Here is a 19,971-nt window from a genome sequence, read left to right on the forward strand (position 1 = left end):
GACCATGCCACGTTACATGCACAAAAGGGCTAGGGGTAAGTAAAAAACAACTTTCTAAAAGTGCAATTTTTAAAATTGAGATAAAAAACCAATCTCTACCAATACATATTATTTATCGATACAATTTCATAGTCTTCAAACATGACATATCTACCTGCTCCCAAATATAAATTACAGCTTATTAAATGTAAGAAGGAATCAGCAACTGTTATCCTATGGGATGGTTAGGACTTCCGGTAGTGAACATTGAATTTGGGATTTCTTTCACTTCTAGGACATCTAGAACTTAAAAGCAGATGCCCAAACATTTAATTACACAGCACCCTGCCCTTTGAGATACCTAGGACCTACCATAGGGCTGACATATGTTATGAAAGGGGAGTTTGAGGCTTGGCAAAGGGAGTTTAATGAATTGTTGAAATGGCAGGGAAAAAAACGCTCTGAGGCTGCAGTGGCAGGCCTGGGTAATGTTTCAAGGTGCCACTTAAGTGGGTGGCACAATAAGTGCTGCAGGCCCACTCTAAGCATTTTGGCCCTGCAGCAGGTAAGCATGCCATGGGTGAGCATGGTTGTTCCGATGAATCCACCTATGCATTCTGACATATTCCTAGATGAACCAACACTGATAGACCTGGGAATGCATCAGAATTGTATGCCTCCCCTCCAGAGGTGCAACGGCAAGAACTATCTTTATTTCTCCTTTTTGATTTCTCTTTCTAAGTGTGCTGCATTCACTGGTTGTGCCACCCACCTAAATAGCCCTTTAAACATGTCTCAGGCCTGCCACTGCAGAGCCTGTGTGTGCAGTATTAAACTGCCATTTCGACCTGGCACAATAACATTTTTACCAGGCCCAAACCTTTCTTTTTAAAGCATATAAGTCACCCATAGGGTAGGCCCTGGACAGCCCAGAGGGCAGGGTGCCATGTATTTAAAAAGTAGGACATGTACGTTTTTAGTTTTATATTTCCTGGTAGTTAGAAACTTTCCAATTCGTCTTTCACTACTGCAAGAATTATATCTCCAATTTGATAACATTAGAGTTGCCTTATTACATTTTGTAGGCATAATTTCCAAATAGGAAGAGATGACCAGTTGTAGATTTGCGTCTCCAGAATCACAATTTAAAATCCTAACTTATGGTGAAGTCAGATTTTAAATTGCCATTCTGAAAATGCCACTTTTTGAAAGTTGCCAGTTTCTTGCCCTAGCCATTTGGTGCCTGTGGCCTGTCTCTGGGCGCATGACTGGGTGCAGCTGACAGTTGGGCTTTGTATATTCCTCCTAGACAGCCACACACAATAGGGAGCTTAGGTGTGCTTGAGTGGACCATCAATGTCAGGATGGGTGGGAGGAACTGGGCCCAGCCCCAATAACACCTGAATAGGCTGTGTCCTCTCTACATAAAAAGGCTGCATACCCCCTGTGGTCTGGATCCAAGGCAGGGAAGGCATGATGCCTGGAAACCTCACAGGGTAGCCTCTAGAAGCTTCTCCCCCACTTCAAAGGCAAGACTGGGAAGAAAAACTGGACCTCAGACACCAACTCTTCAGTATCTTTCTGGAACTGTGGATACTCTGCCAGGAAGAATGACTACTGTGCTGCTGAAGGACTGCCACTCTGCCGGACTGCACTCTGATGGACTTCTGCTTTGATGTGCTGACCTACTGCCTGCTGCCCTCTTGCCAGGGTGAGTGACTCCAAAAGCTAGTTGGCTGGCCTCCTGGTCTGAAGTCTCAGAGACATAATCCAACGTTGCATCTGCACCTGGACTCTGTCGTCTGTGAGTCTACCCTGCCAAAAATGCCACCCCAGTGCTCGAACCTTGGAAGTGAGCTTAAAGTGGTTTGCGGACCCAGCGAGACTGTCGCATCTCCTCTGCTCAACCCCCAAACAGAACCCATGCAGAACCAATGCATCTTTTCTGCTGTGTGGATTGGATCCGTTGCAAAGACTTATTTTGCAACCGCAGCCCACTGTTTGTTGCATCCTCAGAGCAGGCCCTTGCATCTCTCATTGATAGTAGCCATGACAATGACAAGGGACTCCACATCCCAGCCTTGGAGCTCCTCGAACTAAAGCATCATCCAGAGTGTGTGATGCATCCCGACTCCGGACTTCGCATCACAAGTCCTTGTCGCTTGTATTGTCGTCATCGAAGTAACAGGACCTCGCACTGCAGTCTTGTTCCATCTTGGAAATTACATATTTCTTTCGATGCACGATGCATCTTCAACTCAGATCCACACAATGCTCCACAAACCACAGATTTAAGGTAGTCTATTCAGTGTAACTAACTGGGACCATGTAGCTGGCCCGCCCTCCACAATGGTTGGCCTAAACTTTTGACTTTGACCCTGTCCGGCACGACCTGATATCCACAGTTGGTGCTATTTTTCCTAAAAACTTTGAAATTCAATATCTCCGGGTCCACTAATTGGATTTTTGTTGTATTGGGCTTGTTTTGTTTATTAAAATCACTCTATTTTCCGAATATTTCACTGTGCTACTGTTTCAAGTGTTGCACAAATACTTTACAATTTGCCTCTGAGTTAAGCCTGACTGCTCTGTGCCAAGCTACCTCAGGGTTGAGCACAAGTTAATTTAGGGTTTGCTTGTGACGCTGAAGAGAATTGTGGTTTTTGCTGAGTAGAGTTTCACCCGCTCGACCAGTAACCCAATTTCTTACAAAAATCATAACATGCTCATATGTGCAAGTGCACAGAGATAAAGAAGGGAAATGTGCTCTCATGTTTTCTCGAAATCACTTTGTCGTGTATGAATTAGCTCAATGATATAGCATGTGCACTGCAGCAATAAGACATGATGCTATTCCATATTTCTGAACTATGTTTGCGAAAGCTCATTTGCTACAGTGAGTGCAATGTCTGCCAGAATTTGGCACATAGCTCTCTTTGCATCAGTGGACGCTAGATTATGGTACAGCCTTAGTTTGATATAAAATACATTCAAGGTTATGCAGTGGCAACAAAAGCAACACATATTGTGTAGCATGTCTTTTAGTTTGTTGTAGATGAAAAGTAATCCAGAAATGCATTTTCACATGCTATCCTGACTAAATATTTTGGAAATGTTAGGTCAGGTCAAGGAGCATAATTAAAACAACTGTTTACTTAAAAACAAAACATTGCTTTTCTTTCCTCTGATCTTTTTTTCTAGCTTGCAGTGACAAGTAAAAAGAAGATATGTAGAACAATATTTTTATTTAATGCACTCCTTTGGTAATTATAGAAACATTGGACTCTTTCTGCATCTTTCTACACAAGGCTACTGTTTTTTTTTCAAAACTGACTTGCAATAACCTACTTCTAGTTAGGGGTGGGCGGAATTTGCGTAATCGCGTTACGCAAATCTCCGCGAAACGGTAAAAAATCTCCGCGAACACGCAGAAATTCCGCGAACACGCGGAATTGCTTGTTCGCGATGCTTTTTTCCTGTTCACTATCGCTGTTTGCGTGCTCGGGGAGAAATATCTCGCGAACACGCATTTTGAGAACGCGAACAAGCAAAGATTTCGCGATGTCGCGGAAAGCGGAATTTTGGGCAATTTCGCGTTCTCCGCAGAACACGAAATTACCCAAATTCCACAAATTCCGCGAACGGAACGGAATTTGCCGCCCAGGCCTACTTCTAGTATCTTCTTGCAACAAACATCTAACAGTTTTTTTGATGTGTTTCGTTTTGCACTCAAGATTATATTTTTAGTCTTCATATTTGCAAACATTCTCTCTCTTTCATGTGAAAGAGCTATGCACCAACGATTTAAGTGATTTGTGAGAAAGGGGTTGATTTTACCATGTATTATAAGTGCATTCCATGGGTGTAACTGTGGGTGTTCACATGCTGTACATGATGAGGATACTGCAAGTTACCTTGTAGGTCTATAACCTTTTAAACGAACTAGGTCCTCAGCCAATTCCCCCCATATGATCATGGAACTCCTTTCTTACTTGCAATATCTTTAAACTGTATGGCAGAGGGTACTTTATCTCATATATACCTTCAAATGGCCATAAAATGGTACACATTTTTTTTACCAACATTACAGTATATTTTGGTGGAAATAATAGTGATTTAACTTCCTGTTGTAGGATACAAACGTCATAAAAAGATACAATGGCTTGACAATTTGAAATGTTTCTCTCTGCAGGATGTTCAGTATGCTGACATAGATTACATGGAGAGGCAGATGGATTTTACCCTCAGCAGTCACTTCCAAGGACTTCCAAAACTGGTTGAACACCTGCATTCAGAAGGAATGAGATTCATCATCATCCTGGTACTAACAGCCCTGCACACTCTACAGATTTAAATATTTGTTCATGTAGTATTTAATTTTATAATTTCGTGAAGCTGCTGTGTATATTTTGCAATGTCTGCATTGTATAACCGAGGAAATTCGATTTTTTAGACATAAGGTTTTATTTAGAGGTTGGCAGAGATGTGATAACCTGTTTAGAGTGTATACCTATATCCACACTCTAAATGGGGCATAGAGGACATTCACCAGGCAAACTCTAAATAACCTGATGATCTTAAAATGCCCTTAATATTGATGGACAACTAATTTAACACTTTCATGATTTATATTTTTAGTGATCCACTAAGTATCAAATCACTAAGTAGAGTGGAGTCTTTCCCTATAAAAGGAAAATATCTGTTATTTGTAAGTTGCAAAGTCTTTTACTAGGCGTAAAAAGAAAAACAAAACTTACAACAAATATCCAATCATAACTTTAGCATAGTAAAACCAGCTACATGTGCAATGCAAGAAGATAATTGAAGAGAAACCTTTTAGAGAAGGAATTATTGCAATATAATTTAACCACACTATCTAACCACACCTTGTTAAATTATAGTGCACAAATATTTCCATGCTCGTAATAGAAATTGTGAATAATTATAATTAATTGTAGATGTAATATGGGAAAAAAAAACATTCTAACTGGATCCAGTCATCAGTTGCATCATCATCTTTTGGATTTAATCTAGGATCCGGCAATTTCGGGAAATGAAACGGAACCCTATCCAGCATTCGAACGAGGTGTTACGGAAGATGTATTCATCAAATGGCCCAACAGCAATGAAATCATCTGGGGAAAGGTACTTACTTTTGTTTATCTGGGTAGAGCGACAGATAGGAAATGTAATTTGCACAAAATAAATAGTTGCTATGACGTTGCATGTACCTGAGAGTTTATGATATGGGCCAAATCACGTAAATTGCACCAGTACCAGGCATATAAGCTCACCTTCCATACAATTTTGGCTTATGTGCCAGGCACATCTGCAGCTGCATTTACATCACTGATCAGGGGAGAAACAACATTTTCTATCAGTGGATTAGTGCATATTTGGGTTCAAGACTCCTAGAAAATTACTTCGACCATTGAAAAATTGGCCAGCAATGTTGAGATATATATATGTATGTTTTTATATAATAAAAAGGGGCATATTTACAATACCCCTCTGGCACTTTTATGCCGTAGGAGCATCACTATTGTGTCGCTCCGGAGGCGCAGTGTGCCAGGCCATATTTACAAGGCCAGGTAAAGGCAACCTGCCTGCATTTTCATGACCTTGTAAATATGGAGTAAGGCAATGCCTTACTCTGTGTGGAAAGGGCATTCCTTGGGTGTAGCAGTGGGTGTTCACACACAACACCTATGGTCTTTGACACTGGCCCAGATTTACAGCCTATTGTAAATCTGGGGCAGTACTAAAACTATTGCCTTCCCAAAGCAAGCGTAACGAGGAGACATTTTTACATTTCTCCTCGGTTGTTCCTCTTTCCACTTGTACTACATTCTGCGGCACACATAGAATGAGGAAAACTCCTCCTTTGATTGTTTTTGTGTAGGGAAGGTGTCCCTTCCTGCACAAAAACAATCATGCCAACAACACATACACCCTTGCACCATGGTGCAAGGGGTGCAGGGGTGTCTACGTTGACGCTCAGCTGCAGTTTGTGCTCCGGCGCTTACAGAAAATGCAGTAATGCGCCATATCTTGTAGATGCGGTGCATTCCTGCCCTTTTCGTTTGATGTAGGGCAGCACAGCTAAAAGGCTTGTGGTGCTGCCCTATGCGAAAATATTGTAAATATGCCCCAAACTATTCACGAACCTTTGTTTCTAGATAGTCGTTGATGCAGTTTTAGAATGTATTGTTTTACCTTCTATTGCCTTTTGGTAAGGTAAGAGAATCTAGAACTGGCTGCTTAATACCAAGAACATGGCCTGAGCTTATCGGGTATGTTTTGAATCACTGAGGCAAATGGGATTTAAACAATTTACATAACTGCTGTGGCTTCACGTTGTTGTGCATTGCGTTTCAGGATTTTCCGCAACCAACACTCGAACACCTAACTCAACACATAGAAAGCCTTCTCATCCCAAGCAAAATCTGAAGCCACCTGATGCTTGGTGTCACAACATCTTTTCTGCAGACACAGTAAAAGGTGGCATAGATTAAACATTACTGCATTAGCAGAGCAGAAATCTGATGTTGTAGACACTCCATTTCACCTAAATTCTTCACACTGAATCTGTGTTGTTACTGAATGCTTTTCTCCGAGATCATCTCAGAATTAAGCCAATTCCTAAACAAGAATCACATTAAAACCTCACTATTTATCCAAAACGAGTCATCCTGATTAACTGTGTTTGTTTTAGTTTTTATTAACTAACAGGCATAGAGGCCTTTCATATCCCTTTACCCCTTCGCTGCTAGGCCTTTCCCCCCGCCTGCTGTGCTAAGCTTTTTTTTGGCTATTTGGGGTAGTCCGCGCTTAGGCCCCTATAACTTTTCGACCAGAAAAGGTATCCACGCAATTGCGTTCTTTTCTTCCAACATCATTTTTTTGGGGGGGGAAGGGCTACAGATGTAAGTGTCTGTTTTTTTCCCTGCAAATGGTACCAACAAAGGGGTTTGTGTTGCTGAAATTACCATTTTCCCAGCTTTCAGGGACAATCATACTTTTGTCAGAAAACCCACATTTTTTGCATTTTTCTGGGACATAGCCTATTTTTGCGATTTTAAACTCCTTCCAGTTACTGGGAGAAAAGCAATAATGGATCCTGGAAAGCTATACATTTTAGAAAATTAGACAACATTTTTAATTCAGCAAGGGCTCATTTGTGTAGATCCTTCAAGGTTTCTTTATGGAAACTAACAGTAGAACATAGGAAAAATTGAAAATTATTTGAAAACAACAGCCATTTGTGTAAACGTTTTCACCTGTAACTTCTTCTAATTATGACAGCTGTTTGAAAGCAATATACCGTTACATCCACTGCACCTTCTGGTTGTGTGGATATATAGGACTTGTAGGTTCACCAAGAACCCGACGAACACAGAGCCAGTAACTGAGCAGTGTCTTGCAATGTTTTTTTTATTATGTACCGGGTATATAGCAATTAACTTGGGAAAATATATACAGGGAAAAATCAGTATGAAAGACACCTAAGTATTTCTGAAATTGGAACAAAATATAGAGTTTAGAAACAGTAGATATTTACACATTTTGTTAGTACCTATATCATTTTACTCGGGAGACTGAGAGGAACGCTGTGGTTTAGGACATTGGTGCTAGCACGATGATTCCACCCACAAATACGTGGAAAATTTGGTTTTTTCAGCTACATTTGAGGTTTGCAGGGCATTCTGGGTAGGAAAACATTGGGGGATCCACACAAGCCATACCTCGCTGGACTCTCGCGGGTGTCTAGTTTTCAGAAATTTGTGGGTTTGGTAGTTTCCTAAGATGGCGGCCAAGCCCGGGGCCAAAAACCCAGGTGACTCCCCTTGCAAAACCAGGTTGTTTTATGATAGGTCATTTTGATGTCTCCTCAATACGTTTTGGAGCTTTGCCTGTTGTGGGTACTTGACCCACCCACGCGAGTGAGGTATCATTTTTATCGGGAGACCTGGGGGAATACGAGGTGGTAGGAAATCTGTAGATACACGTAGATTCCAGAACTTTCCCAGGCAGACATTGGAGAAAAAAGTGTTTTTTCCAGCTAAATTTGAGGTTTGCATGGGATTCTGGGTAGAAAAAAGTTGGGAGACCCACACAAGCCACACCTCGCTAGACTCCCCCAGGTGTTTTTAGAAATGTGTGGGTTTGGTAGGTTTCCCTAGATGACCCTTTATTTAGCGAGTAGCCAGAAACATCTGAATGCCATCCCCTAATGATTTTGCAAAGTTCTGGCTGTTCATCATTATGATATACAAACCGAGAATCATGAAAAATGACATACACCAGTGTTTACTAAGAATTTGCATTTTAAGTTTTATTGCATGTACTTTACTCGAGTACAATTCACTTACAAGCTTCTTTCTCACAAATCCATTGTACAAATATGTACAAATATGTTATTTTTAATGACCTAGTATGTTTTTAGTTGACTATATCAGTGGACAAAGAATGTGAATGTAAATTATTTTTACTGACTTCAAATCTATTGCAAATCATTCTTTAAAAACATCTGTGTTTTTTGGACTGATTAAAGTGTTGATTTTAAAAGAAACAAATACATTTTGTGAACAAAATTTGATTTGCTGTTAGAAGTTCACAGAAATAAGACATTTTTAAAATTCTACTGCCATTATAGCCAAGTCGACACTGCTGCACTATTCTAGGTCATGAGGGATTCTTACATATATTATTAAAACAATTATATTACATTGGATTCAAACATAGCTTGACAGAATTACCACCACAAATATAAATATTGCCTGTTTTTTAAATTGTTAAAAATATATTTCACCAAGACACTTGGTACAGCTCATTTAACATGTGCATTGTTGTTTATTGAATATTTAGGTGTGGCCAGATTACCCGAACATAGTAGTCAACGATTCACTTTCGTGGGATGAACAAGTTCAGGTACAGAAGTAATTTGATAGATTTACTGAATAATACTTTGGATAATGTAATCATAATTTGCTACTGGTGCATATTTGATAAGTCTAGTAGCAAACTTAACATATTGTACTTTACACTTTACTTCAAATCCAGTATCCAGTTTAAATACTTTATTTCGGTTGACGACCATAAAAGCAATACAAAATAGAAAACACATTGTGATATTAGTCAAATCAATACAGGATAAACATTTTCCAGGTAAAAGGACCACAATGTAAATTTTAGACTAAATACAATTTCTGCATAAAATCAAATTAAATAATTTAAAACATGATTTTAAAAGCAAAACTGTGTAAAAACATTGTTTTGTTATAAAATTAAAAGTTTCTTAGCTGGTTATATTTAATAGTCATCTGGGTGAGGATGTAAAGTGACAACTATCATCATGTATGCAATGTGTAAATTCTAGCAATTGTCCTGGCATGAATAAATCAGATTGCTTCTAAACATTTAGCTATAAAATGCACAAACAAGACCCAGTATCTGACCTGCAGATCTACAAGGCTTGTTTGTGGAACCGTGTTCCAAAAAGTCTACGTACGGGTACAACCCAGCGTCTTCTTTGTCTAGTATATGCTGGGCAAAAAAAATAGATGAGCATCTGTCTCCTTGGTTGCTCCACAGGCATTGCAAGCTGCACTACTCTCTGTGTGGGGCCTCCATTTACTGGTGAAAGATGCAAGTGCCAAAATACCCAGCCTAAATTTTATATACAAAGATCTGGTAAATGGTGGGTCGATCTCATCCAGGTAGCTTTTGAATCTTAGTTCACATTTGTGGTTCAACAAGCAGTCAGATAAGACACCACAACTAGTGGATGTCAGTACCTTCCTCCTCTCATTAGTCCAGAAAAGGCAGAGATGTGCTCTGGGCATTGCCAAAGATCAGAAACCCCCAGTGAAAAAAGAGATTGCTTAATGTAGCTTTGCCTCTGCAAAGTGTTAACACACACGAGGGTTAGGAGAATATCCTTTAATCAATTCCTAAAGCATTCCAGCTCGGGGACCAGCCATAATCTCAGCCAGTATAAGATTGGTTTTAATCTAACTATGGCATCAATTGGGTGAACATTTAGGTCCACTCTGTAAAAAAAAAACATGCGTACTTTGGGGGAGTTTAAGCACTGACCAAAATATCTTGTTTTCAGCAATCCCTAGAGATTTCATGTTGCTATTGCTCCAGCGTTCAGAGCCATAATTAGCCGTAGCCATGACTTGGGCTCTCCTTATTTCCAAAAGTGGGGACATTGGTTGAGAAGATGTATTTTTTGCAAAATTTAACGTGGCAGAAGCCATATGATTAAGAAGTAGCCCACTATTGGTTATCTGTCTGTTCCATGAGCTGGTGCAGACAGACGCATACCCAGGTAGTTGAAATCTGAGACTCTCTCCAGATTGGCTCCCCCTAGTCTTATTGTTCCTCAGAATTTGTTTATGGGAATGAATAGCTATAGATAATTTTATTTTATCAGCCTTTATGGCTAGCCTATTATTAGTGCAAAACAGGTTGAATCTTTCTAGTAGTAGCTCCAAGTCTTTGAGGGTTTTGACACCAAGAGGGTATCATCGGCAAATGACAATGCCTGGATTTTGACACCATCCAGGACCGGGGAGCCGTCGATGCATCCCATCAGGAAGTGGAAGCACCTGTTAATAAAAAGTAGAAAGAGTGTTGAGGCAAGAGTTGCCTTACACCTTTATCTACTGGGATGCGATCTGCTAATTCACCATCTGGGCCGCATCTTACTTGGGTATAGTTTTCGGTGTGGAGTTGCACAACAATTTTGAATAACACGGGAGGGATACCCATGTCCCCAAGGCTGCCAAGAGTTTGTCTCTAGGGGACATATCATAGGCAGCCTTGAACGGCCCCGAATGCTACGTAAAAGTTCCCTCCGTTAACGTCTATGGTGTCTATGGTTTTCCACCTCTGCATCAAGAACCTAAAAACTTGGATTACGCTACTTATTTTTGGGCGAAATCCTGCCTGAAAAGGGGACAGAACATTATTATCTTCCAGCCAAGTACTTAAATGGCCCAGAACTTGTTTGCAAAAGCTATGTAAGGCTATATCTATCAGATCCCATGCCTTTCTTGTTCATGGAGACTATTTCTGCTCCCTTCCTGGGATAGTGGGATAGGTGCGCCTGCTGCAATGGCATTGAAAATACGATTTAAATAGGGTGACCAGATCTCTGGTGTAGATTTGAACAAATCCCCAAGGATATTATCCAGTCCAGGGGCCTTTTCAGCTTTTAGTTCAGAAATAGTCTGCTGTGTCTCAGCCAGGGTGAATACTAATCTATGGTTTAAGGACTCATGCCAGGGCCAAAGAGAATCTCGTTTTATATTGGCTAGTTTGCCCTTACCATAAATGGATTGGAAATGGACCACCCAGTCCATGGGTAAGATGTTGGCTTATGGTCTCATTGTGTCTGACTTATTTCCATGGCTAAATATATGCCAAAAAGTGGCTTGGTTTTTAGTTTGAATGGCTTTTAAGACACCCCTTCCATATTTGAGAGTTCCTGGTTCTCTTAGTGTTTTTAAGGATTGCTTTCTACATGGTCCTTTCTTCCTGGATTAGGGATTGTTGTCCATTTTTGATAGCTTTAATCAGGGAGGTTTTGGCCTCTCCACACTCTTTATTATACCATTAGCGATTATTAACAGGCTCCAAATAAATATATACTTGGCTTCGAGCATCAGGATTTGAAGCAATACTATCCCATCTGTCGTTTTTCCGGTTGTGAGTGACAGTCAATGCCCCTTTGGGCAAGCCCTTGGCCTGATCTGCTAAAACAAGGCTTCCCTTGAGGGTTACGAGCAAAGGAAAGTGCTCACTTTTATATCCGTCCTCGACCCTCATATCCATCAGCTCAGGTCACAAATAGAGGTCTAAGAGAAAAAAGTTGCTTTTGTTTCTACAAGGTCCCCTTCTGCATGTGGGCTGTCTCTTTAAATCGAAAAGGGTACGGCTGTTACAGGTTCCCAATTGGCATTAGAGAGATAGAGATCTATCAATTGAAGAGAATCCTTAGAGGTAGTTGGAATACAAGCTCCTTGCTACTTGGGAATGCCATGATGCCCATCCTCATCTCTAGCTATATCTCAACATCAACATCTCCTTTGAGACCGCGACTTTCCCGGAAAGCTGGAGGCACGCCGAGACCAACGCCTTGCTCAAGAAACCCAAGGCAGACCCGTTTTTGTTCAGGGACGTCCTATAATTTTTTTCCATGATGCACTTGCTTTATTTACATTCCATGTACCCATTCAGTGATACAGTCAGCCTTTGGCAGACCCTGCGTCATACCCGCCACAAGTGTCCATGTCCTGCTGATCACAGCCTTCACCAGAAGGGCGTGAGATTCAGCTAGACATACAGCGCCCATCAGTGAATCCTACTGGATGGATGGATGGATAGATAGATAGATAGATAGATAGATAGATAGATAGATAGATAGATAGATAGATAGATAGATAGATAGCTTATACTAAATCATAATGTCCTCCCTCCACCAAAAAAAGGTAATACACAGCATATTGCACTAAGGATAATTTCATGTATAATTTCTAAAATTCAATTTTCATGTACAATAGGAATAGACAAATGTGTTTAGAGATAACCATACCACCAGGGATTATATCCACATAGTGACTTACCCTTTTGGCTTTTTGTCTTCTGTAAAGTGAAACAAAAACGGAATATGTGAGGCACTAAGCAGTTCTTGTATGAGGCAGAAAAATATAGTAAAAAATATGTGAATCTGTTAAAAAATATGTTCCAAATAACATAAGAATTATAATTTCATACATATGATTGGGTTTAATCTTTCTTACGCCCTTTTTTTTCCCAAGTATTCCCTAACAATATTTTTTTTTACAGCTATACAGATCTTTTGCAGCATTCCCTGATTACTTCCGAGATCGTACAAAAACGTGGTGGGAAAGAGAAATATATGAGTACTATCATAATCAGAGTATACATTTTGATGGATTGTGGATAGTAAGTGTATATTTTATTCTAACGTTTGTTAAGTTTACATAATACAAATCTGTGCAGTTTTCAGTATGGAGCCTCAGTGTGAGGAAATATATTCACAACAGTTGGGCCTGATTCACAAAAGTAAACTTACACTTGCAGTAAGTTTACCACTGTTTTGGCATTCACATTCTAGCAGTGTAATTTTACTACAAGCAATTTTACAACTTTGAAGCCTTCACACTAGTGGCAATAAAAAGCATTAGCCTTAAGTGCTGAATTTACACCACTTCGCTACAATTTAGATAAATAGGCCAAAAATGGCAAAAAGTATAGTCCAGTATTAACTAGCCACCTTCATTCAATTTAAACACAATATTGAAAAAGGAATAAGTGAACTCACTATGAGTCAAAGAGAAATCTGGAGTATCAAGATGACAAATATAAAATGAAGAAACAGAAATATAGGGAGAGCACTCATGCTCCACAATAGAGTGAGTGAGAGTGTGACAAGTACTGCACAAGGAAGACAAGATTTCTATTTTAGCATTGTGGCAGTTAAAATAATTTCATATTTTGCCTTAATGGGAAAAATTGATACGTGTAACAATAACCTATGAAGCACAATTCCCATTTTATGCATCCTCACTGGTGGGTAAGAAATAGTTGGCTCAACCACCCTCACAAAAATGGCATTACCCCATGCTTTTTGTTGTTTTCTTATATTAAACTCAGAGTTTCTCCACTCAAAATTGGAAATAACAGGCGGATCTGCCCGTCGGGATAGTGAAGGATGATTTCCGCTATCCTGAAGGACCGTCATTCGTTGTTCACTAGATTTGCAAGTTTCTCTGTAGATTGACTGAAACCACATTGCGGCTTTTACTGTTAATGTATGATATGTTTTATGGATGGTACTGTCAACCATGATAGCCATCTATCAAACCTTTCAAACATTTTTGTTTGACAAAAATAAACTGCTAAAGCAGGACTTTTCTTTTTAAAAAGTAAGATTCTAATGACCCTCACTATTTGGGAATTGTTTTCCATGGCATGGGGTAATTATAATTTTTCTTTTCTGTTGCTTACCATCAGGTTTTTCCTGATAACAATGGACAGGAAAAAAAAACACTTACACCGTTGCGTACAGGAAAAATGCCTTTTCACCATTTATCCTTTCCTCTGGTGGCCCCTAATCTGACAGGCTGTTGGAGGATTTATTCCGTGGATGTAGCCAACATCGGCATTTGAAACAGAGGACCCTGTCCATCAAACTTCAAATTTCCGCAAATGATTTTTCAAAAAATATTTTACATCAGAGCATGCCTCTAAATGTATTGTTCCCTCCTGTTATTGCAATCAAATTGAACTGACAAAAACAGGACTGAATCACAATTAATGTCAAACTATTGAATTTAAACCTTATTGAAATTTACAGTTGTATTGTTCTGACTTGGGCCATTTAGATTTTAGATAGTTCTATTTCTGCAAAATAAAGTCTCATTTTAGTTCTATAGTTTCCAAATATCTTTAGCCAAACACACAGCACCATTTAACGTCCAAGTTGTCGCTGAGCACACATTTTGTGTAATTTTCCAGTTTTAGGGCTTTTGGCAACACGTTCTTCAGAACATTTAATATTATATATTCAATTTTATATTTTTTCTACTTATTCTAATGAAAAAATACTGCTGAGGCTATTATTATAAAAAAAGAAACAACATTTTTCAATTCAAATAATGGTAGATGTGCAATGATACCTCATTAAAGTAAACAAAGCATGGCGACTGCCCAAAACCAGCAGGGCCCCAAATCAAAAGCTTTTGATGGAGTAGGCCCAGCAGGTATTAACCTCCTAAAGTTAGGGTTATTCAGTCACTGCAGGGTGTAGGCTTCAGCCTGTGCCTTTGATTCCTATTTGTGAACTTAGACACCCTATCTCTGCATGAAGAAGCAGGGGGTGCATGATGTTTGAATGCACATATATCCTGTGGAAATAGAAACAGTTTTTCCTTACACTTTCTTTTCATATTTTAGGACATGAATGAACCAGCTAGCTTTGTGGATGGATCCGTCAATGGATGTCGAGATCAAAATCTAAACAATCCCCCATATATGCCTTGTAAGTGTCTGATTTAAAAAAAAAAAACTGTTTGGAAATGGAAGGGGAGGGTGCTGGTGTGGGGTTTCAGATTAAGTGGGTAGACATAAGGTATTGTATGTGTATGAATAGTTCTCGGAAGTGTGGCATATAGACCCCACTGAGTTGTCAAATCGAGGGCTGGTGGAAAGGCCAGAAACTAGCTGTCCTTGAAAATTTCCGATTTACTATTCATTTGAGTTTTTAATAGCCCATTCCTGGGCAGAGACAGCTCTAGAAAAGATAATTATTAGTGCTCTGTGCGAAGCCAGTCAGGGGCTATAGTTGGGAACCTGAGACCAGATTTATCAAAGTATTGCATTGCGATTACGTCACACAGAGTGTCACAAGTGCACCTCAATCCCTAAGTCAGATTTACAAGGCACACAAAGTCACCTTGTATGGCCCTGTGTTGCTTGGTAAATCTGAAGTAGCCAAGGATGTGGATATCACTGCCTTGAATTACTTTGTGCAGAGAAAAAGTTCCATCTGTGCAGCGTGGGTTTTCCAACGCATCCACCCATTGATTTTTTGCACATTCCCAAATTTGCCAACACCTTCAAACTTGGTAATGTGTCAAAACTAATTCTTCCCAGGGGATGCACAACTAGGAGAAATGTCTTTATTTCTCCTCCTTGTTTCCTCTTTCTATGTGTGCTACATTCTGCCGCAGACTTAGAAAGAGGAAAACGCCTGTAACGATTGTTAGTGTGCGGCGAAGGTGTCCCTTTCTGCACAAAACCAGTCCTGCCTGAAATGCAGGCATGTTCACACCATACTGCAAAGACGCCTGCATTGGCACTAGGCAGCAGCTTGTTCACCAGCGCAGGCAGAGAACAGAAATGTACCATATATGCTGCATTGCGTGAAAGAATGATAAATATGCCCCATGGTTCCAAACTGGTTTGGCAAGTGCAGTGAGTTTGACAGATGACATAGCACTTCAGCTCATGTTTTCTCTTTTAACCATTGAAAAGATACAGCATCCGTGTGATTTATATATGGATTTTATGCAGCTGGTCCTTGCTGCTTCATGGCACACTTACTGCTGTCAAACCATTTGTCATATTCATTACCTAAATGTTAAAAAATGGTGAATTTTATATTCGAAAATGGAGGCTTAAGCTACAGAAACAATTATTTATTTTACTTATTTCCTTGATTTTAATCACACATGTGCTTGTCGAAACTCCTGCTGCATCCACATGTAGTATTTTTCTTTTATTTAACTTGCATTGCTTGTGACAACTTTACATTGTACTTACAAAAAGTCAAATATGCCAAAAGTAATGTCATAAATGTAATGTAAGATACATTTTACCTGCAGTGAGCGCTTTTAGCAGCCTGTCTGCAGTGGTGGCTCCTCCACTAAGGCGGAGGAGTGTCGCCCCACTGCTTAAAAGGGAAAATAAAATGATTATAACGTATAATTATTATCATTTTATTTTACCTATTTCAGTTAGTGGCTGGGCGGGGCAGACAAAAGCAGGGGGAGCAGTGGTTTACACTCCCTAAGTGAACATGACAGTTTCACCGGCCCTCTTGGGCTGGCCAAACAGTCATGCGCACTTTGCATGTTCGCCACCAGGCTGCAATACAGAGCCTGATGAGGAATATGCAAAGCCTTTCAGTCCCTGTCTGAGCGCCGAACCACGGTGCTCATACCCATCACAATGCTGTATTGCATTGTATGGAGACCTGGAAGAGGATGGAGGAAAGGAGGCGGCCGGCCGGCCCATGTAAATCTTTTATTCCCTTATCTGTCCTCTAACCACTTACCAGCCTCACTACCCCTGCCCGGTAGCAGCTGCTACTGCCTTTCAGTACCCAGAATCCAGTAATAAAAGTGACATGCTCGTAAATATAAGAAAATGGACATTCAAAATGCATAAAATAGGAATATTTTGTACATATAACTATATAAGTAAGCCAAGAATCTACAAAAGTATTATTGTGTCACCTTTACATAGTATAATGTTCTTTTGAGAGGTTTCCAAGGTAAACGTGACATCTATCAGGTTATAAACGGTTCCAAAAAGGGAAATGTGGAATTTTCTGTGCTAAACACTTCATTATGAATGTTACGTCAATTTCTTACGAAGACAACTCAGACTAGAAAAGCATATACTAGGGTTACGGTTACGTTGTTTGCAGAGTGTGTTATTATGCCTGCGAATCAGAGCTTGTCCATTTAAGCATGTATTGTTAACCTATTAATGGAGACTGCAACACACAAACCACAGAACACTGCATTGTGATAGTGTGGTCACCTGATAATAACAAGTTTACACTTGGCGAGCAGTGTTCTGCTTGGGTTTTTGGATCAGATAGAACCCACTCATCAGGGCCTCACTAACCCAGCCAGAACGTTACCCCCTCCCTAGAACCTATTTACAATCCTACAACCACATATATCTATCACCTAAGGGCAGGGGATTCCTACTATGTATACCAAGATCTCACAATCGGCGGCCTCGCGATCCCCTACGAATCCAGACCTCTCTGCCCATACGACAGTATCACAAGTGGCGGCCTCGCGGTCCCATACGAACCCAGACCTCTCTGCCCAGACGACAGTATCAGCAAAATCAGCGGCCTCGCGGTCCCATACGAACCCAGACCTCTCTGCCCAGACGACAGTATCACAAGTGGCGGCCTCGCGGTCCCATACGAACCCAGACCTCTCTGCCCAGACGACAGTATCAGCACAATCTGCGGCCTCGCGATCCCCTACGAACCCAGACCTCTCTGCCCAGACGACAGTATCAGCACAATCGGCGGCCTCGCGATCCCCTATGAATCCAGACCTCTCTGCCCATACGACAGTATCACAAGTGGCGGCCTCGCGGTCCCATACGAACCCAGACCTCTCTGCCCAGACGACAGTATCAGCAAAATCGGCGGCCTCGCGGTCCCATACGAACCCAGACCTCTCTGCCCAGACGACAGTATCAGCACAATCGGCGGCCTCGCGATCCCCTACGAATCCAGACCTCTCTGCCCATACGACAGTATCACAAGTGGCGGCCTCGCGGTCCCATACGAACCCAGACCTCTCTGCCCAGACGACAGTATCAGCACAATCGGCGGCCTCGCGATCCCCTACGAATCCAGACCTCTCTGCCCATACGACAGTATCACAAGTGGCGGCCTCGCGGTCCCATACGAACCCAGACCTCTCTGCCCAGACGACAGTATCAGCACAATCGGCGGCCTCGCGATCCCCTACGAATCCAGACCTCTCTGCCCATACGACAGTATTACAAGTGGCGGCCTCGCGGTCCCATACGAACCCAGACCTCTCTACCCAGATGGCAGTCTCATACGACAGTTCATCCTATGGTCACCATAACATACAAAAAGGGCTCACTATTCATCAGATCACACAAGGATTGCCAGTTTGAGTACAGCCTGTTCTCAGGTTCGAGGGGCTCCTCTTTCCCTTATTCAGTTACCACTTACCTGATCAGGGTTAACATCTGTTCATGTAGCCGCAGCTGACTAGAAGAATAGGCTACCCTCTTATACAAGAACACGCAGCACATGTTGGTTCACTACAAACTGGATACTTTATTACTCAGTACATACACAATCACACAACATTACGATATAACACATAACCTGCAAAGAAAAGTGAAAGATTAAGTTGTACACTCTAATAAGAAAGGGTCGACATCACCTTAGTAGTATGTAGCCTGCACTCAGTGGTCATCTAGGTTCCCTTCTCGTCTGTATCTCGGCTCGCCTGGAATCACCCTTCTTCGAGTCACTGGGACCTCTTCCTTATCGGCTACTCTCTCCTCTCTGGCTATTCTGCTAGGAAAGCATCTGTCTCTCGGTTCTTCTCCACCTTCAAGATGGCGTCTGTCTTCCCTGGAATAAGTAGTAGCTTTACTGCTAACGGCCAGATGCCGCCTACGGACTGAACATGTAAGTGCCTCAGACTTTCACTAATATAGAGGTGCATTTCCTCATGGAAAATTCCGGCCCGTAACCTGCCGCCCACCAAATTCTTGTACCTCCCCGTACCAAGGACACGTTCCCAGCCGGCCGGCCTGATGTAGTGTCTTCGGCATGAAGAAAAATACAATCCTTCGATAAGGGCCGGCCTGGACCGGTTCTCTCCAAGCGAATAACACCTCATAACTAAAACATAACTCTTGGCCTAGAAGTATCCCAAGCTGCCGAAGCAGAAAGAAAGATGGAGTCTCTCCCGTTTGAGGCCTACCAGGCCTGAATTCAGCACAGCTCCATGAAATACCCTCACTACAGGACAGGTTATCCCTAATACTAACGAATCTATCCCCTAGGCTATGTGTGCAAGCCCTGATCTATGGGGAAGAGCACAGAATCATGTCAAAGTGCCTAGTAAATAGGCTCCATTCACTACTCTAACCCTTAGGCTTGAATGGTAAGAGACTGAAGTCACATTCAATCACTTGTTAACACAAGAAGGCCAGGAAAATCGAGCAGAACATTTCACCCTTGACTTCAGTCTATTATACATTCATTAACTGGAACTAACATCTGTGGAAGAATAATATGAAACAAAACTAACTGATCTATGTCTAGTACCAGGTGTGCAGAATTGAAGTAGTGAAGGAGTACACTGAATAAAGCAACAGATGGAAATCAAAATGGCGATAGTAATCAGAATACCTCCTAATATTTGACGTAACAAATGCAAATCAGGTAACCAATTAAAGAGCCAGTCAAACCAGCCCTGATCAATGTGTTTTCTAACTTCTTCTGTCAAGTCATGTAGCTTGTTAATGTGAGCTCGAATGGATTGTGTATGATCAGACAAGTTAAAACAACAAAGACCCTCAAAATCAGAACAATCGTGTCCATGTTTAAGCAAAAGATAATCAATGGCCGCTCGATTTTGCAAGATAGCC

At 41.1% G+C, this 19,971-nt stretch overlaps 1 protein-coding gene across 3 annotated transcripts in view; it reads left to right on the plus strand.

Moving 5' to 3' along the window:
• The window catches only part of LOC146785847 (maltase-glucoamylase-like), a 783,978-nt gene that overhangs the window by 487,714 nt on the left and 276,293 nt on the right, over positions 1 to 19,971 (plus strand). For all 3 annotated transcript variants that reach the window (XM_085635202.1, XM_085635203.1, XM_085635205.1), the window contains 5 exons: positions 4,172 to 4,300; positions 5,014 to 5,124; positions 8,848 to 8,910; positions 12,838 to 12,957; positions 14,971 to 15,055. In XM_085635202.1, coding sequence (XP_085491328.1) covers positions 4,172 to 4,300; positions 5,014 to 5,124; positions 8,848 to 8,910; positions 12,838 to 12,957; positions 14,971 to 15,055 — 508 coding nt within the window. The remainder of the gene's footprint in view (positions 1 to 4,171; positions 4,301 to 5,013; positions 5,125 to 8,847; positions 8,911 to 12,837; positions 12,958 to 14,970; positions 15,056 to 19,971) is intronic.

The sequence above is a fragment of the Triturus cristatus genome, chromosome 11 (assembly GCF_964204655.1).
Source record: "Triturus cristatus chromosome 11, aTriCri1.1, whole genome shotgun sequence".
Classification (NCBI taxonomy): Eukaryota; Metazoa; Chordata; class Amphibia; order Caudata; family Salamandridae; genus Triturus; species Triturus cristatus.